The sequence below is a fragment of the Struthio camelus genome, chromosome 3 (genome assembly GCF_040807025.1).
Source record: "Struthio camelus isolate bStrCam1 chromosome 3, bStrCam1.hap1, whole genome shotgun sequence".
Taxonomy (NCBI): Eukaryota; Metazoa; Chordata; class Aves; order Struthioniformes; family Struthionidae; genus Struthio; species Struthio camelus.
Window position 1 is genome coordinate 86,798,557 of NC_090944.1, and position 15,136 is coordinate 86,813,692.

Here is a 15,136-nt window from a genome sequence, read left to right on the forward strand (position 1 = left end):
CAACAGCTTTAGAATAAATGTAGATGGTTTTATTGGATTCAATTACATATGAAACTGAACATCTTCAAAAAAAAGTACAATAAAAACATGAACATATTTATTAGGGGTAATGTTTTGTGAAATTCAGATATGCGTATTATAAATATGAATAACAAGGCGGCAATACTGTCAATACAGGGCAACAGACAGTGAAATACTACTACATTTTAAGAGCTAAAAGTTAACATTCTGCCATTGCTTCAGCAAGTTTTAAATGACAGCACAAAAACACACTTTAAAATCTCACGTCCTGATTCATGACTATGAGACAAAACTGTAGAATTATTGTCCCACTTCTACGAGCAGGGCCTTGTCTGACACAGCTAGATGTGCATTAGAGAATTGAAAGGAGTAGGTAGGGGGAGGGTAAAGATGATTAAACGTTGAAAATAAGACTCTTTTTGACAACACAACATTAAAAGAATTAATATATCCGTATTTCAGCTCTAATATTTTAATGCAAAATATTCTTCCATCTATAAAAAGCATATTCTTTAATTTGCAGTTTTGAACTACCCATACTTAGAGGAAACTTATATTTTATTACAGCTAGCTCTAATCTCAGTATACTTGTATGCAGTTAATTAAAAAGTTTAGTTTCCAGAAAGCCCTTAAGTCTCAAAATATTTAACCTTCCCAAATAAATTTACTGAAAAGTCATCAAAATCATAGCAGAAACGGTTTCATTTAATCATATGATTTATAACTCAAACTAAGTGATGATACCTACCTGCACCGTGTATCTTTTAAAAAAAAAAAAATCACACACACTCTGGATTGTGGTTATTACTGCTGATGTTAAGGAAAACTATGTACGACACTGAAGCTTCATCTTTACTTCATTACTGAAAGCACAAATCTAGTTAATACGCTTCTTAGATAGGCTTTCATTTTTCAAATAACATGTTTTATTTCAAATTTGTTCTGACTTGAAAAAAGAATTACATTTGCAGCTGAGGAAAGCAAAGATGGAACTTTGCTCTTTCTTTTGTACTCAGCTGTACTTTATTTTTCTCCTGGCAACAGATTTTAAATCTCTTTGCCTTTTCTTTTCTTTTCCCTTTTTTCCCCCCCCTCCTTTCATGGGAACTGTTTAGTAAGTGCCGACATTAGAGCTGACAACGCTTTGGTTCCCCCCCCCCCCCCATCTCCCTTTGCCTAGTTTCTGTGTCTGTGTGTGCAGGCATGCATTCATTAACGTAATTCCTCAACATTCAACAAGAGTGCATCATAAACCAGAGGAAAAAAGGCCTCATAAATATTTAGATCCTGCTGTCTACCTTCCAAAACTAAAGTGAAAAAGAGTATTTAGTAAGGACTTGGTTTGAGTTCATCTGCATATGAACTGAAAGGGGGTACAAAAGGATGAAAAGGTGGTGGAAACTAGCCTGCAAACCCCATAGTCTCCAGGGGGTCATTCATCTTGTTCTTGTCAATACAACCTCAGCCTCACTACTTGGCTGCTTTCTGCGCATGACCCAACAGACTAGCTTTGCAAAGACAATGTTGCAAAGGATGTGCATGTTTTGTTCCTAGGTTCCCCCCCACCCAGCCCCATTGTGTAATTTTTCTAGGAGAGAAGCCAAATAATTCATGTTTTGGGAGCAACTGGTTTCCCTAAAGGCTCCTGTACCTGTTGTCCACCCACTGACATCTGAACTTACAAACTTACATAAAAGGACATGTAGATTGTATGCAAAGTAATTTCAGGTAATTTGATAATTAATGAGAGAAAATACTAAGATCACAATTTACCTTAAAGCAAATTATGATTAACTGCCATACAGCTGCGAAACTGCACAGTTTGGAATTGCCTATTTAATTGTGTGTATATTTATTTCTATACAAACCCCACTATTTCTAACTTAGACAACACTGTCAAAAAGTCCAAAATCTTAAAGTCAATAAATTCTGTATTTAATATATTTTCATAACTATGCCATAAATAGAATTCTGCAAAAGAATTTTGTATTTGTTTTAAGAACTGAGGGCGTATGCAATACCCACCATTTTTTTTTTTACTTCATGAACTGAGACCAAATTAATTTTGAAGGATTACATCACATCAGATATAATGATTTGGGACCTATGACTGCTGTGTTTAGATGTCCTTTTCAGTCAAAGGATACAAGGATCACTAAAAAGACAAAAATAATGATTTCATACATGACTTAATTCTTGATCAGAAACAGCCAAATGACAGCAGCTTTTTTTCGTTGCTGTAAGGACAATGCCAGAAAGAAATAACAAAAGTAGCTGTCTTTCAGCAGACAACCACATCTATCATATTAAGATGAAATAGAATTAAATCAATACTATATGTAACAGGGTAATTTTAGTCACATAATCTACTTTTAATGTTACCTTACCTTACTACTTGGCTAATCTACTATCTTGAGCTTGTGATAACGGAAGAGTTCAATTATGTTTTTCTCAAATGTCTGTAATTCGGTCTCCCCATTAAGCTAAGTTCTCTTTTTTGTTTTGCTTGTTTGTTTTGTTTTGTTTTTTAGGTAGTTAATAGAGACCTCCCAAAACTCCATCACTGGGGCAGAACAGTGGACTTATCAACGCAACATTTTAGGTACAAGCCTCAGCATATAGTGCCACGACTCCTTTACTAATCACTTCAACTGTTGTCAATCTGCCATGAAGAAGTCCACCTACCCTGATAAACTTCTAATGAAGTTCCAAGATACATCTGTAGCTAGAGGGATAATTGATTTCACAAACAACCTGTAAGACAGGTGTGTACAAACTCAACAATGGGACAAAAGATCAATTATGGCTTTATTAATGAAAATCAGAGAGAGCTATAAATAGACTACCTGAAGGGAAAACTAAGGTAGAAATTTATAAGTTTGACTTGATTTGCAAAAGGTAAGAAAATTGGCTAATTGGATAAATCATGTCTTCTTGAAAGCAGGCAGAAAATTTCTGGAGATGAGGAAATGCCTTAAGCCTAGCAGTGCCTCCTCTCCTCTCTGTAACAGGGAAGTGGTTTGCAAGCTTCCCAAATGACAGGGACTTTCCAGATCTTTCTGGGGTGGGTAGAGGGAAGGTTGCCTAATTTGGACTCATTAATACCTGGTTTCATGTTGACCTTTTCTAATCAAAACAGAATTACAAAAATTCAAGAGAACTTTTTTTCCTGCCTTGCCCCAAGTAGTGTTACAGACCCTGCTTTAACTTCCTGTTTTTTGAGCATATTGCCATATGAGGCTAAAAATTAACATGTTAATACATAACAAGACAGCACTGTTATGCAAACTGGATAGTGGAGCATACGATCTAGGAAACCAATTTCTGCAGCTCTCTGCCCCTTAAGCTGATAGGATAACAGTTCTTCAATTGTATCAGGAAGCAGAGGTGGGAAACAGAAAACCGATCGCACTTGTTTTGTAAAAACAAAAACCTGTAATCAGTATTAGAATTGCAATAACCTTTCTTTACTAGTTTGACAGATTATGTGAACACCTGAAAGGTAAAGAAAACTGCCCATGAAGCTTTCAGACACAGTTTTTTTAACAAATACAATGACAAGTGATAGTATCAATATTTCAGTAGTCATCTTTTATTTAGGAATGATGCAATAAGTTCCCTGATATGGAACTACCTACTAGATAAAATAGCTTTAAAACGTATCTGTAAGTTGTAAGAAAAGTTGTAATATGTGTACATGGAATCTTCTCGTGCTATAAGTGAATACAAAAATCTAGACTTGAACTGGATGTGGGCAAAAGTCCTTTGAATGTACAGGAAGTATATTTCCCCTTGTATTTCAGTCACAAACAGCTCAAAGAAGAAACGCTTCAAATTAAAAGGAACAATAAAAAGTTATGAGAACTGAGAGATGGTCAGCATGATAAACTATCATTTCCAAAACCTTCAAATATAGCTGCCCTTCCCTTTCATTCTGTGGTCTATCCAACACAATGAATTTCTGAATGTAAAATAATTACTACATTTCTGAAAGCCAAAACTAAGGAATGACCACATGACATTCAAACGAGTAATTTAGTTCTTGTCAAAATTCTGATTCCAGGCTGATGCTCACGCTAAGAGAAAAGTAGCACGTGTGTAGAGTGCCTTTCTGTAGAGTGAGATTCAGATGTCTATACAACTTGAAGTGCCACTTCAGACGTCCTAAGGTGTAAGAGACATCTGCACAAAGGTAGCAAATGTGATACAGGAACCATGGGAGAAGAATGATCTTCTGCAGATTTAGATGGACACCAAGTGGGATACCATAAGGCAAGTGAATCCCATCCTTTACTCCATTTTTCTAATTCTAACAAAGAGAATTACTGTAATTAAATAGTGAACTCTTTTTTAAATAATAATCAAATACAGTATCGTCTAAATAGTACCACATGATGGTTGTATTAAGTTAGCGTAATTCTAAATGAGTCAGCCAGATTAAATAACAACCCAGAAGCTTTCACCTTTTGGCTTTGAGCCCAAGGTCCTTCATTTTACTGATCGTTATGACTCGTGCTTTGAGCTTCAGTGACAGTTGAAAAGGGACCTAGGATGCACCAGTCTATAAACGCCAGTAACCACGCACGAGCTTTGGAATGCTTCCTGTTTCTATGATGAGATCCTGGATCTATCCCAGTGCTTAAGTAATAATTCTTTGCACTTATATAGTGGCTTTCATCCAAGCATCTTGAAGTACTTCAGTACAAAATGTTTCATAGACTCTGAAGAGCAAAAAAGGGTGAAAAGGACTCGAGGGTATATCATAACTACAATGTATGTGACTAATACATCCCAGGGAAGAACCCCTACACTCAAATTAAAAGTTTGTGGTAGGAGGAAAAAAAGGGAGGGAATAAGTCATCTGTGAACAAAACAAAATTTAGGCTTCCTAAAGCAAAAAAAAGAAAAAAAAAAGACCATAAAAATATTATGAGACTGGATAGTTTTTGCTGTTTCCTTTTAGAGATAGGGCACAAATGCCCACGAACAGATAAAGCAGAGAGCAGGCTTCTGAACATATTGTAGCATGAAGTATAATGGTCTTTGTGTGGGAAATCAATGACCACAGTAGCACTGACTCTGTCTGTTGCTTTGGAGAAACACTGTTGAGCAAGTCTGTCCCATCTCCAAAAGCTTTTAAGACTTACACTGCTTGGTCCCTTTCTTTCCTCACTGCTTTATAAGTCCTGATACTTCTCTTCTCCTATTCAATCACCAATAAATATGTAATAAATGATATGTATTTAATGGAGATTTGGAATTAATAATAGATTTTCTGAGTGGAAAAATATTTCTAGACAAATATAACACCTGAAAAAACATTCTGGATCTCCCAGATGCACAAATTGTATTTTATTAGAATTTATTAGATTTTATTTTATTTTATTTATGAGAAAAATGATGTCTGCTCATTATCAAAATATTTATAAATGCAAAGTTTTCTTATAACTCATGTAGAAGTTTTTTGTCCAGTTAAATATAAGCTCCTAGGGTAAGGACTGCTGCTCTAAGCAACACATCAACAACAACCCCTCAGTGCAAGTCAATATACATATACACTCACATTTCAGACAAAAGGAAAAAATAAATTAATGCATCAATTACATTTTAGGCTCTATTTCCTTTTAGTAGTAATTCCAACAAATGGTTAATTTGAATCTATTTACAAAGTTAAAGCTGAAAGCATTACATGAGTATGTAATAACCAATATGGTATTGCATTTTATACCAACCTGGTGTAAAAAAAAAAAAAAAAAGACTTGCCAGTTTCTTTAGTTGTTAATTCTTTGCCTCTGTGGTCACTAAACTAAATCTGCAAATTTCCCCATGCACGTTGTCTTTTCTAAGGCATATTTTATTTTTAATCCTATAATGAATGTAAAAATACTTTTGATTGCATAAAATCTTATAAAGAAATATGCCTTTCAACATTAATTTTTAGTTTTTTACACTAAGTAAGAAAGCTGCTGACAGTACTAGTGTAGTTGAGATTGCTACATCACTTAATTAAAATGCAGAATGTTCTCCTGGACAGGCTTAAGGTTAGACAGCTAGTGGAAATCAGACAGAGGACGAAAGACAAACAAGTATGTCTGAAATAACTAACGGTTATGATCTCTTAATTTTTCATTTCCATATATTGTAATAGTTCAGTCTTTTAAACTAGAATGTGTAATAACGGGCCTCTAATGGCATATAGTTCACTATTATATTTAGCAATGGTCAATTCAGTGCCTCCACAGAGCTAGGCAGCACATTTGGTAGTACGTGTTCACCGCTACTGCTGCTTCTGCAATCCATAGCGCAGGCTAGCTTTCGAAGTGTTTCCCTACATGCATTCTACAAAAGGGATGGGCCCAGAGCAATATGCAAGCCCGCTTCCCTATGCAAGCCAGAAGCCATATAGCCAAGGTAGTAATTTTGTAACTGCACTGATGGAAAGCAGAACGCCCAGTGTACGGACTGAAGCTATAGGACTGTGCACAGGACTGGAAATGGTGGGAACATGCGCGTAGCTTATATTTCAAGAGATTATTTGGCTTATTTTAGTGAACTGGGAAGAATATTGCTTACTCATTATCCAGAAGCATAATACCCAAAAATATAAATTGTATAAATTAAGAGATGTGGGGGCCTCTATGAGCTTAGGGATAAGACATACCTTCAAAATATCGGTGATTTAAACTTTTTCAATTTGTTTTGTGAATAACTTTGTTGTTTTCCCCGGCTCCTAAATTTAATTGCTGTTATGAAAGAGATGATAAAGTAGGTAAATTTTGTGTTTACAATATAATATCTCAGTTCATTTTTCTCTGTGTAATTGCTGGTAATTTTTCCTTTTCCATCCTTTCCAAGAGTACTTTTCTTTCCCTCTTTCTTACTGCTTTCTGCTTTTCTCAGTAGCTTAAGGAAAAACTGGCATATATGAGACTTAAATAGAGTGTGAAATTAAATCAACCTAAACTTTGGTTTTAGTGCACAGATATTCTTCAGAAGCCTAGCAGAACTGCCACCCTCCCCAGACAGAGACTTTTTTTTCCTCACTACAATGCCATCTTTTCTACAGGAAACTCCAAAGTTTCCTGTATAAAGGAACAGCATTTACAGATGTTACATATTTATGGAAATAATATACCTGAAGAAAAATTGCTAGGTGAGACTAGACTCTGTGCTCTGTCTTGAGCACTGATTTAAGACCTTCTACTATGTATTTTATTTACACACATAACCATGCATATGGCACTTAGGTAAGGTGCAGCCTGACAAAGGATACTCATGCCTTCACTCACTACTGAGAGTTAAATAAAATATTTATGAAACAGGCCTTCACCCTAACTGCATGAACGGTATTACCCCAGGTACCTTCCTTTCACAAGATATCTTTCTTCCTGAGAAAATTACCAGGTACAAAATTTAGGTGAAGTGTAGAGAATACTTTCTTTGATCTAGCATTTTCTTTTCTCCCCAACCTAATGACTTCATAATCACTAAATAACCTGAGGAGGAGAGAGCAGAATATAGGTCTTTCTACTCTTGCATAAGTAGGCTAATCACAGTCTTCTTCTGGCACCTTTACTCCAACCTGTGGAATGGCTCAGTTCCAACAGCAGAGATTTTCAGGCATACTACCCTTCTCTTCCCAGCTGCTGTACAGATTACAGTGCCTTAGGTATAGAAGATGCAGATCTGAATCCTTCCAGACTAAAGTATGCTTAAATCCCAGATCTTCCATATCTTCAGTGACCACTTTGCTGGTGAGCAAAAATGACGCATTATCTTTTCCGGGACTACATGCAGCAATGGAACCTAGGTCTACCTGTTACAACCAGGCTATGTTTAATGGATCAAGCTTATCTTGAGATTTAAACAGAACTCAGACATCTCTTCAACTCTCTGCTGTTTAAAGACACCACTCCAGCTGGATTAAGCGCCCATTTCTACAGCCAGGATACACCAGGCATGCGGAATAGACAGGTAAGCTTTAACATTAATATGTAATGAACTCGAGGACTGCAACACAGACTTTCAGGTGTTTTTGTTTTGTTTTTTAAACTCTTCCCCTTTTTTGGCTATGAATACTAGGCCCTTTGCTTATTACTTTGAACCATGCAGTACTATGGCTTTTGTTTGAGACGTTATCTGACATCTTAATAACACAGGCAAATGAAAGAGTTTTTTAAAGAGACTTTCGGACGCATCACAGTATCACTACAGTCGATTTCTTGAGCTTTTTAGTCTGGCTCTAGATCTTACTCCATTCACATGTTAATCACCTTCCAGAGATCAATGAAGATTCAATGTCCACCTGGTAGTGGCCATGTCTAACTGCTGCATCCCAAATGCAGTGTTTTATATACCACAAACAAGTCAATACTGGATGACAAACGCACCTAAAGTGGTCTTTTTCCTTAAGTGACCGTAAGGGGTAATTGAAGAATTGCTTCTTTCCCTAAAGAAGGGAGGTACTGTTACCTTACTGTTTCAGATAGTATTTGCAGAAAGCTGATGATGTCCAGCTGCAAATGCCTATGACTTGGTCTAGTGCCTCTGTTAGCACGTAGAAGAGATTACAGACTAGTAGGCTTATAGGCTGGAAGACACAACCAACAGAAACAGTGGAAGCAACAGCCAACATTAACTGAAAGAGTATGTTTCCCAGTAGTCATCAGCCTTCAGCTCTCCTATTTCCCAAGCTGCTATCAGATATGAATGTTATAACAGTAATTGAGTTTGCTTTTTATGATCAGTGCAAGGGCTTTACTGTAATACGCAGAGGCTGCTGCTGGAATTATCACAGTTTTTCTTATTTCAAGATTAGATTAACGCAATAAAACTTCACCCCTTAAAAGAGAAACTGCTGGAGAATACTGCAGCTTGAATGGTACAGGAAGGGCTACCTAGATGAAAGCACAGGGGTTAAAGATCTGTATTTCTGCTTGTGTCCCCACAGAATTTAAAGTTTTGGGTTGTTATCTACAGAACTATAAATAGGATCTGGTTACAAAAACAAAAAAAGTCCACATATTTTTCCCCTCATGGGAAAGTAACAAAATCCAGTACAGTGCAACAGCATTTCTAGCTCCTCTGTAGATCAGGCTCCAGGCACGTCAGTCTTCATGGGAGCTCTGAGTTTCACAGCCCTTTAACCAGAACTACTTCTACCTGCGTCTTCCACGCACTCTTAAAATCCCCTTTCTGGGGCATGGAAGTGCAGGAACGAAGAGACAGAGAGGAACATGAGAAGGTATGCTTGGAAAGACTTTTAGATAACTTTGTTTTTACTGTATACGTGATAAAGTAAGATGTCACACTGATGTGCTTATTTAAAACTAATGGTGAGCTATCTGCAATACTTATTGCCAAAACATTTAGCTTCTCTGAAGGTATCTTCCCAATGAATTAAAAATTCACAGTCTTAAAAATATTTGTGGAAAGATGAAGGATGAGAATTTTTCCTAAGTCAGTTATGCCTAATTATATTGGCAGTTTCAGCACATAGATTTGACTCAATTTTTGCACTATTTAGACCGAGAAGACAAATCAGATTAACACAGAGTAAACTAGAGCTTGAATTTTGCAAGGCAATAGCTATTCCTCAGTAACTGCTGGTGTGCATCATCTTATTCCCCGCTAAATAATGTAACATAGCTTAGGGATGAGCTGTTTTGTTTCTATTGGTAAGTAAAACAACTGGCAGTTACCATTCAATAACTTTTGCTAGCATTTCTTACCTTAAATTATGTGCTTGTTTTCTCTGTGCATATTCACACACTGTAAGCACCTTATGTGCAGGGAGCACTGGGAACAGCTGCACTAAATCTGCTGGAAAAAAGTCTCCATTTGCTATTTTTACTATGAGAATTGGCACTCCAGAACAATTATTCTGATATTATCTAAGTTCATCTCATTTTATCATGAAGGACTGCTGGCTGAGTGATATCCTTAATCAAATTGAAGGATTTAATAACAAGTTTTCTTAGGGTTATAAAGAGCTTTCACTCACTGGGTGAAAAACAAGTAAATAAATGGCTACAAGCAAATGCATCATCTTTCAGACTGATCTGCAATGATGACATGCAGGGATGACAGTTTTGTTAGGCCTATAAGGTGTGTTCTGGCTTTAGGCACAACTTTAAAGCAAGAGGGGGGGAAAAAAAGCAATTGTATCTTCATTATTAAATGGGGTATTGTTTCGTGATCCATAGCCATACTGCAGCGTACTTCAGGCATGCTGTTCATGGACTAAGAATCTAAACTGAAGAAAAAACCAGCTCATAACATTGTTACTCTCTCCTTGGTAATAAAACTAGTAGGTGTTTTTACTTGAGTATACAGGGGTTGTGTTTTTTGAATGATGCAACCAATAAATATGACTTATCTTATATAAGTAAATAAATATTACATAGCATAAATCCAAAAAATTCTCTTGTTTTAAAGAGTTCTAAATGTTTACAACAGAAGAATCCAACATGCAACAGAAAGGACGCAATAATCTAAGGCAGTTTTACTAATACGAGAGCTACACTTTCTCTAAATTTTTGTCAATGCGTATCTTTTAGAAAAAGTACAACAGCAGTGCTTGACAACACCCAATAAAACTGCACACTTGTCAAGAAGACAATGCGGTTGTGCTTCTTTTTAGTTTTGGAAGAAGTACTTATGATGAACTCAGTTTTTCAATTTTCTTCAAATACTGTGCGGTACATATGACATTACATATGAATTCTGTATCAACTTCAAGCAATATCTAGACTCATATACTCCTACAACAAGCAGTATCTAGACATATATACGCGTACAGCAGGGGCCACTGCACGGCAAGGCACATGAACAATGACTGCGTGATTTCAGTGAACTAGAAGAAGTGTGAAAGGAAAATATTTTATCCAGTTTTATAATATAAGTTCTTCCAAATTACTTATAATTGCATCAAGGTCTTCTGATGATATCCTAAATAATAAAAATCAAACAAGAACATCAAGTAGCAGCATGGGGAAGGCGACGACGACCAGGAACACATACAAACAATCGCGTCAAGCTGCTTTGCCTCTGCGGCTACAGTGGAGCACGTTAATTTTGATTCTGGCTGCCAGACTCTGCTTCTCCCATCACGTCTCCCACCCAAACCCCCCAAACAAGCTTCGAGTGATTCGCGTCCAACTCCCTGCCGGTAAGGCTCGGGCGCCGGGGCAGTGCCGCGCCGGGGACCTGCACGGTGGTCCGCGCTGCCGAGGACCGAGCCGGGCCCAGCCTCCGCGGGCGCTGCTGGCGGCCGCGGAGCGCCGAGGCGGGCGGATGGTGCCGTTGGCACGCGGCACAACGCAGCAGCACCCGCCGGGTGCGGGGGCCGCCGCTTCTCCGGCGTCGGTCGGGCTCGCGGGGGGGGGGGGAGGGGGCGTGCGTCTGGAAGGCTAGACCGGCACCGCCTGTCTTCCTCCTTCGCCCCGCGCCAGCGCAGCCAGCCAGCCAGCGCCTCCCGCAACGGTCCGCTCCGCGCCGTTCGAACGGGGCCGTTAAACCGCTCCCGCAGCGCGCGGAGAGCGGCACACGCCACCTGTCCCAGCGGGGTGGCTGGGGGGAGGGGGCGCGCTACACCCCCCCCCTTCTCCTCTGCCTTCCCCCGGGGGCTGGTCACAGCGCCGTCCCGCAAGGCCTACTGCCAGGGAGCTCCCTCCAACCCGGCCGCGGCCCCCAGTACCTCAGCCCCGCGCCGCTTTCTCCTCCTGCCCCCACGGCCGCTTTAAGGATTAGAAATTGCTCCTCGTGCCGCGCAGCCACGCGCACCGCCCACAGCCCGCGGGCGCATGCGCGACGCAGTCAGCCGCCCCTCCCCGCCCCCGCCCAGCTCGTTTCCCCTCTGCCGCGCGAGGCGGCAGCCGCGTTGTAAACGAAAGGCGCACGCGCGTCTCGGCGCGGCCCGTCCCCGCCCCTTGGGTACCCACGTGACCCAGTTCCCCCCCCCCCCCCCCCCCCCCCCGCGCGGAATCGGTGAAGTAACAGGACTTTGTTTAGAAGAGTTTCTGTGCGCGCGCGTGTTTCTACGGAGCCAGCCGGGAGGCGGGGGGGGAGGGGAGGGGCGCGGGAGCCGCACGCGACGCTCCGCGCCGCGCCCGCGCGCTTGCGCCACCTATCCGCGCGCACACGCTCGGAGGGGCGGGGCCGGGGGAGAGATACCCCCCCTCCTCCGCATCGGGCCCGCGGCTCGCCGCCCCTCCCCCCGCCGAGCTGCGGCCGCCGCCGCCGCCCAAGGGGCTCGGAGCGGAAAGGGAGCGACGGTTGGCTCCGCCAAGCGGCGCTGCCACCGCCGCTTAACGGCCGCCCCGCCCCTGCGCCCGCCCCTCGGCGTGTGCCCACCCCCGCGGGCCCTGCCCCCTCCCCTCCTCCTGCCGCCGCTGCTGCTGCCGCTGCCAGCGCAGCCTGAACTGAAGCGAACTCCGGAGCGAACTGAGGAGAAGTGAGGAGGCGGCGGCGGGGCTGACACTCACCAGCCACAGGCGGCGGCGGCGGCGGCGGCGGGAGGGCGGGCGGGCCGGCGGGAGGCGGAGAGGACACACCAGGCGCAGCGCGGCGGCAACAGCAGCAGCGGCGGCGGCAACAGCAGCAGCAGCGAAGAAACACCGGCGGCGGCTCCTCGGAAGCGGCAGCCTCGCCAGCAGCGCCCGCCCGCCCCGCTCGGCCCCCCTCCTCCCTCCCCCGCCGCGGAGACAGCGGGCAGCGCCGAGGAGAGAAGCCGGGCTCAGCGTGTGTGTGTGCGCGGGAGGAGGAGGAGGAGGGGGGGAACACATCGAGGACTGCGCCGGCCGAGGGCGCACGGAGCAGGGAAGCGGCCCCGGCGGCGGCAGCAGCACCGAGAAGAGGCGGCGGCGGGTCCTTGTGCCCGGGGAGGAGGGCGCAGCCCGCGAGGGGGTTTCTGTCGAGTTTCCTCTTTTTTTCGGTCCCTTGGACTCGGCGGCCGGTTTGCGTTTGTCTCCGGATTTGAATCCTCCTCCTTCTCCTCCTTCCTCGGGGAAGCTCCCCTCCCCGCCCCCTCCCCTCCCCCACCACCTCCCTGCCCGCTCGGATCCAGCCGGGCGCCCCGTGCCGCGGTCGCGTTGCTCGGCGGAGCTGGTGCGGGCGCTCGCCGTCTCTGCGCGCGTTTGGAATATGGTTGGGGAAATGGAAACCAAGGAGAAGCCGAAGCCGAGCCCCGATTACCTGATGCAGCTCATGAACGACAAGAAGCTGATGAGCAGCCTCCCCAACTTCTGTGGGATCTTCAACCACCTCGAGAGGCTGCTGGACGAAGGTAAAAGCGCTTCCCTGCCCCCTCTCTCCCGCTCCGCCGCCCTGCCTTGCCTCCCCCACCCCTTGCCTGGGCCTCCAGGCTGCTCTCGGGCTCCCGCTCTGCCCCCTCGCCCCTGCCCCGACAGGCCCGGGGTGGCCGTGGGGAGTTTGGGGCCTGTTTGCCTCTCCCTCTCTCTTTCTCTCGCTGGTGTTCATCGCTCGTTCTCGGCCCTCGCCTGAGCCCTTAAAACAAAGGGGAAGTGTGGGATCTCCCCGCCCTGATTCCTGGCTTGTGGTATTGGGGGACTTGGCGAGAGAGTGGGAGGGGAAGAGGGAGCCCTGAGTGTACAGGTCCCTGTTTTTTTTTTTTTGTTGTTGTTGTTGGTTGTTTTTTTTTCCGCGCTGTCTCCTAAAACCGGGGGAAGGGTGACTACCACATGGAGGGGAGGGAGCGAGTAGAGACGAGGAGAGGAGCTCAGGAATGTGCTTTGGGGGAAGGTAGGGGAGGAGGGGAAAGCGTTGTTTGCAACGCTGCGTGGCTCCCCGTTCACGGCGGAAAGTATTGGGAGAAGAGAAGGGTCCTGTGCGGTGCGTTTTGTGGGAGTGTTAGCCGACTCGCTCGGAGGGCCTGGAGCAAGGGGGTTGGGAGGGTGTTTGGTTTCGAGATTTGGCTGTTCTGGAAGCTGCTTGAACTTGAATGACTAAGGCCGAGGGGGCCGAGCTCTTTCTTCAGCTCCAGCACTACCCCACCCCAAACTGGCCACAAACTAATTACAATTTTCCTATATTGCAAGAGAAGCGAGCGAATTCGACTGTCGGCTATTCTTACCTTTTAAAGAAACTAACTTGAAAGACTCCTACGTATGACTTTAGTGAAAAAAAGAAATTACGAAATTGCCTCCTCTGCTGCTGCCAAACGTCCACTGCTGCCTCTAACCCCGGCGCCGTCTGCAGCCCCGCACCCAATTCCTGCTTCGAAGTGATGAGAGGCCGCTCATGTGGGTTGGCGCCCCCCCCCCCACTTTTTTTTTAATAGCTTCTTTTAAGGGTGCGTCTTTACAAATATATGGCTACGTTTTGAAATACGTTAAAAGCTAGAAACTTCATGCGTCCCATACGTTTTCCCCTACAGTGGCAGACTACTGTGTTGAAAATAAGGCGACCCATTTCTTCTTGGTATATTGGATTAGCTTTGTTTGGGTTCACAGATTTGCCTTTCTTTTTAAAAGATTTTCCTTCCCTACCATCTAAACCTTGGCTTTCCGGAAAGTGAGAACTGTTTAACTCTACAAATTTTATAAAGCTACCGAATAAAAACAGAAGTTACTTATGCAGCTTCAACTTCTTGAGAATCTTAGCATGAAATACTGAGTTTCGAGATTTTGAGTTAGGATTTTTGCTTGTAGCCGTATTCCTCCTGGTTAAACGAACTTTGGGAAGTTGTTGACCTCGGAAGATGAAAGAGCTGGTTATATTTGATAGAACAACTCCCCGCCCTCTCCAAAGACTGTAAAAATGAGATAGCAACTGGAGTACAACAGAAAATAGCATATTGAGAAAACTCGACTTTCTGAAATAAATGATAGAGGAGTTTTTTTTAAAAAAAAAAAACAAGTAGAGAATATTAACATAAAAATAGAATCTCCCCATATATAGCTTCCCGTAGTCCGTCTTTTAAAGAATTTGATAAGCTGTAAATTCACTATAAATTTTACTTTTCAAATCTGTGTGTTCTGCTATTTAGAACATGTTTTCTATGGTGATGGAGAACATGACATATTTGGAATAATTAGCAAGGTTTATAATAAACATCAAGAAGAAACTTGACCAAGAAGACTTTTTAGCACAAATG

At 43.1% G+C, this 15,136-nt stretch overlaps 1 protein-coding gene and 1 long non-coding RNA gene across 7 annotated transcripts in view; one reads left to right on the forward strand and one right to left on the reverse strand.

Moving 5' to 3' along the window:
- Positions 1–3,593: 3,593 nt before the first annotated feature.
- Positions 3,594–6,764, reverse strand: LOC138066782 (uncharacterized). The gene is made up of 2 exons (XR_011140279.1): positions 6,683–6,764; positions 3,594–4,330 (listed from the first exon to the last, which is right to left on the reverse strand). It is a non-coding gene; the product is annotated as an uncharacterized lncRNA (long non-coding RNA).
- A 5,716-nt stretch (positions 6,765–12,480) lies between these two features.
- The window catches only part of QKI (QKI, KH domain containing RNA binding), a 172,098-nt gene continuing 169,442 nt past the window's right edge, over positions 12,481–15,136 (forward strand). For 2 of the 6 annotated variants that reach the window (XM_068938926.1, XM_068938927.1), the window contains exon 1: positions 12,481–13,306. In XM_068938926.1, the coding sequence (XP_068795027.1) occupies positions 13,165–13,306 (142 nt within the window). In that variant the 5' untranslated portion in view covers positions 12,481–13,164. The remainder of the gene's footprint in view (positions 13,307–15,136) is intronic. The other 4 variants (XR_011140282.1, XM_068938928.1, XM_068938924.1 and 1 more) reach the window with 4 other exon arrangements.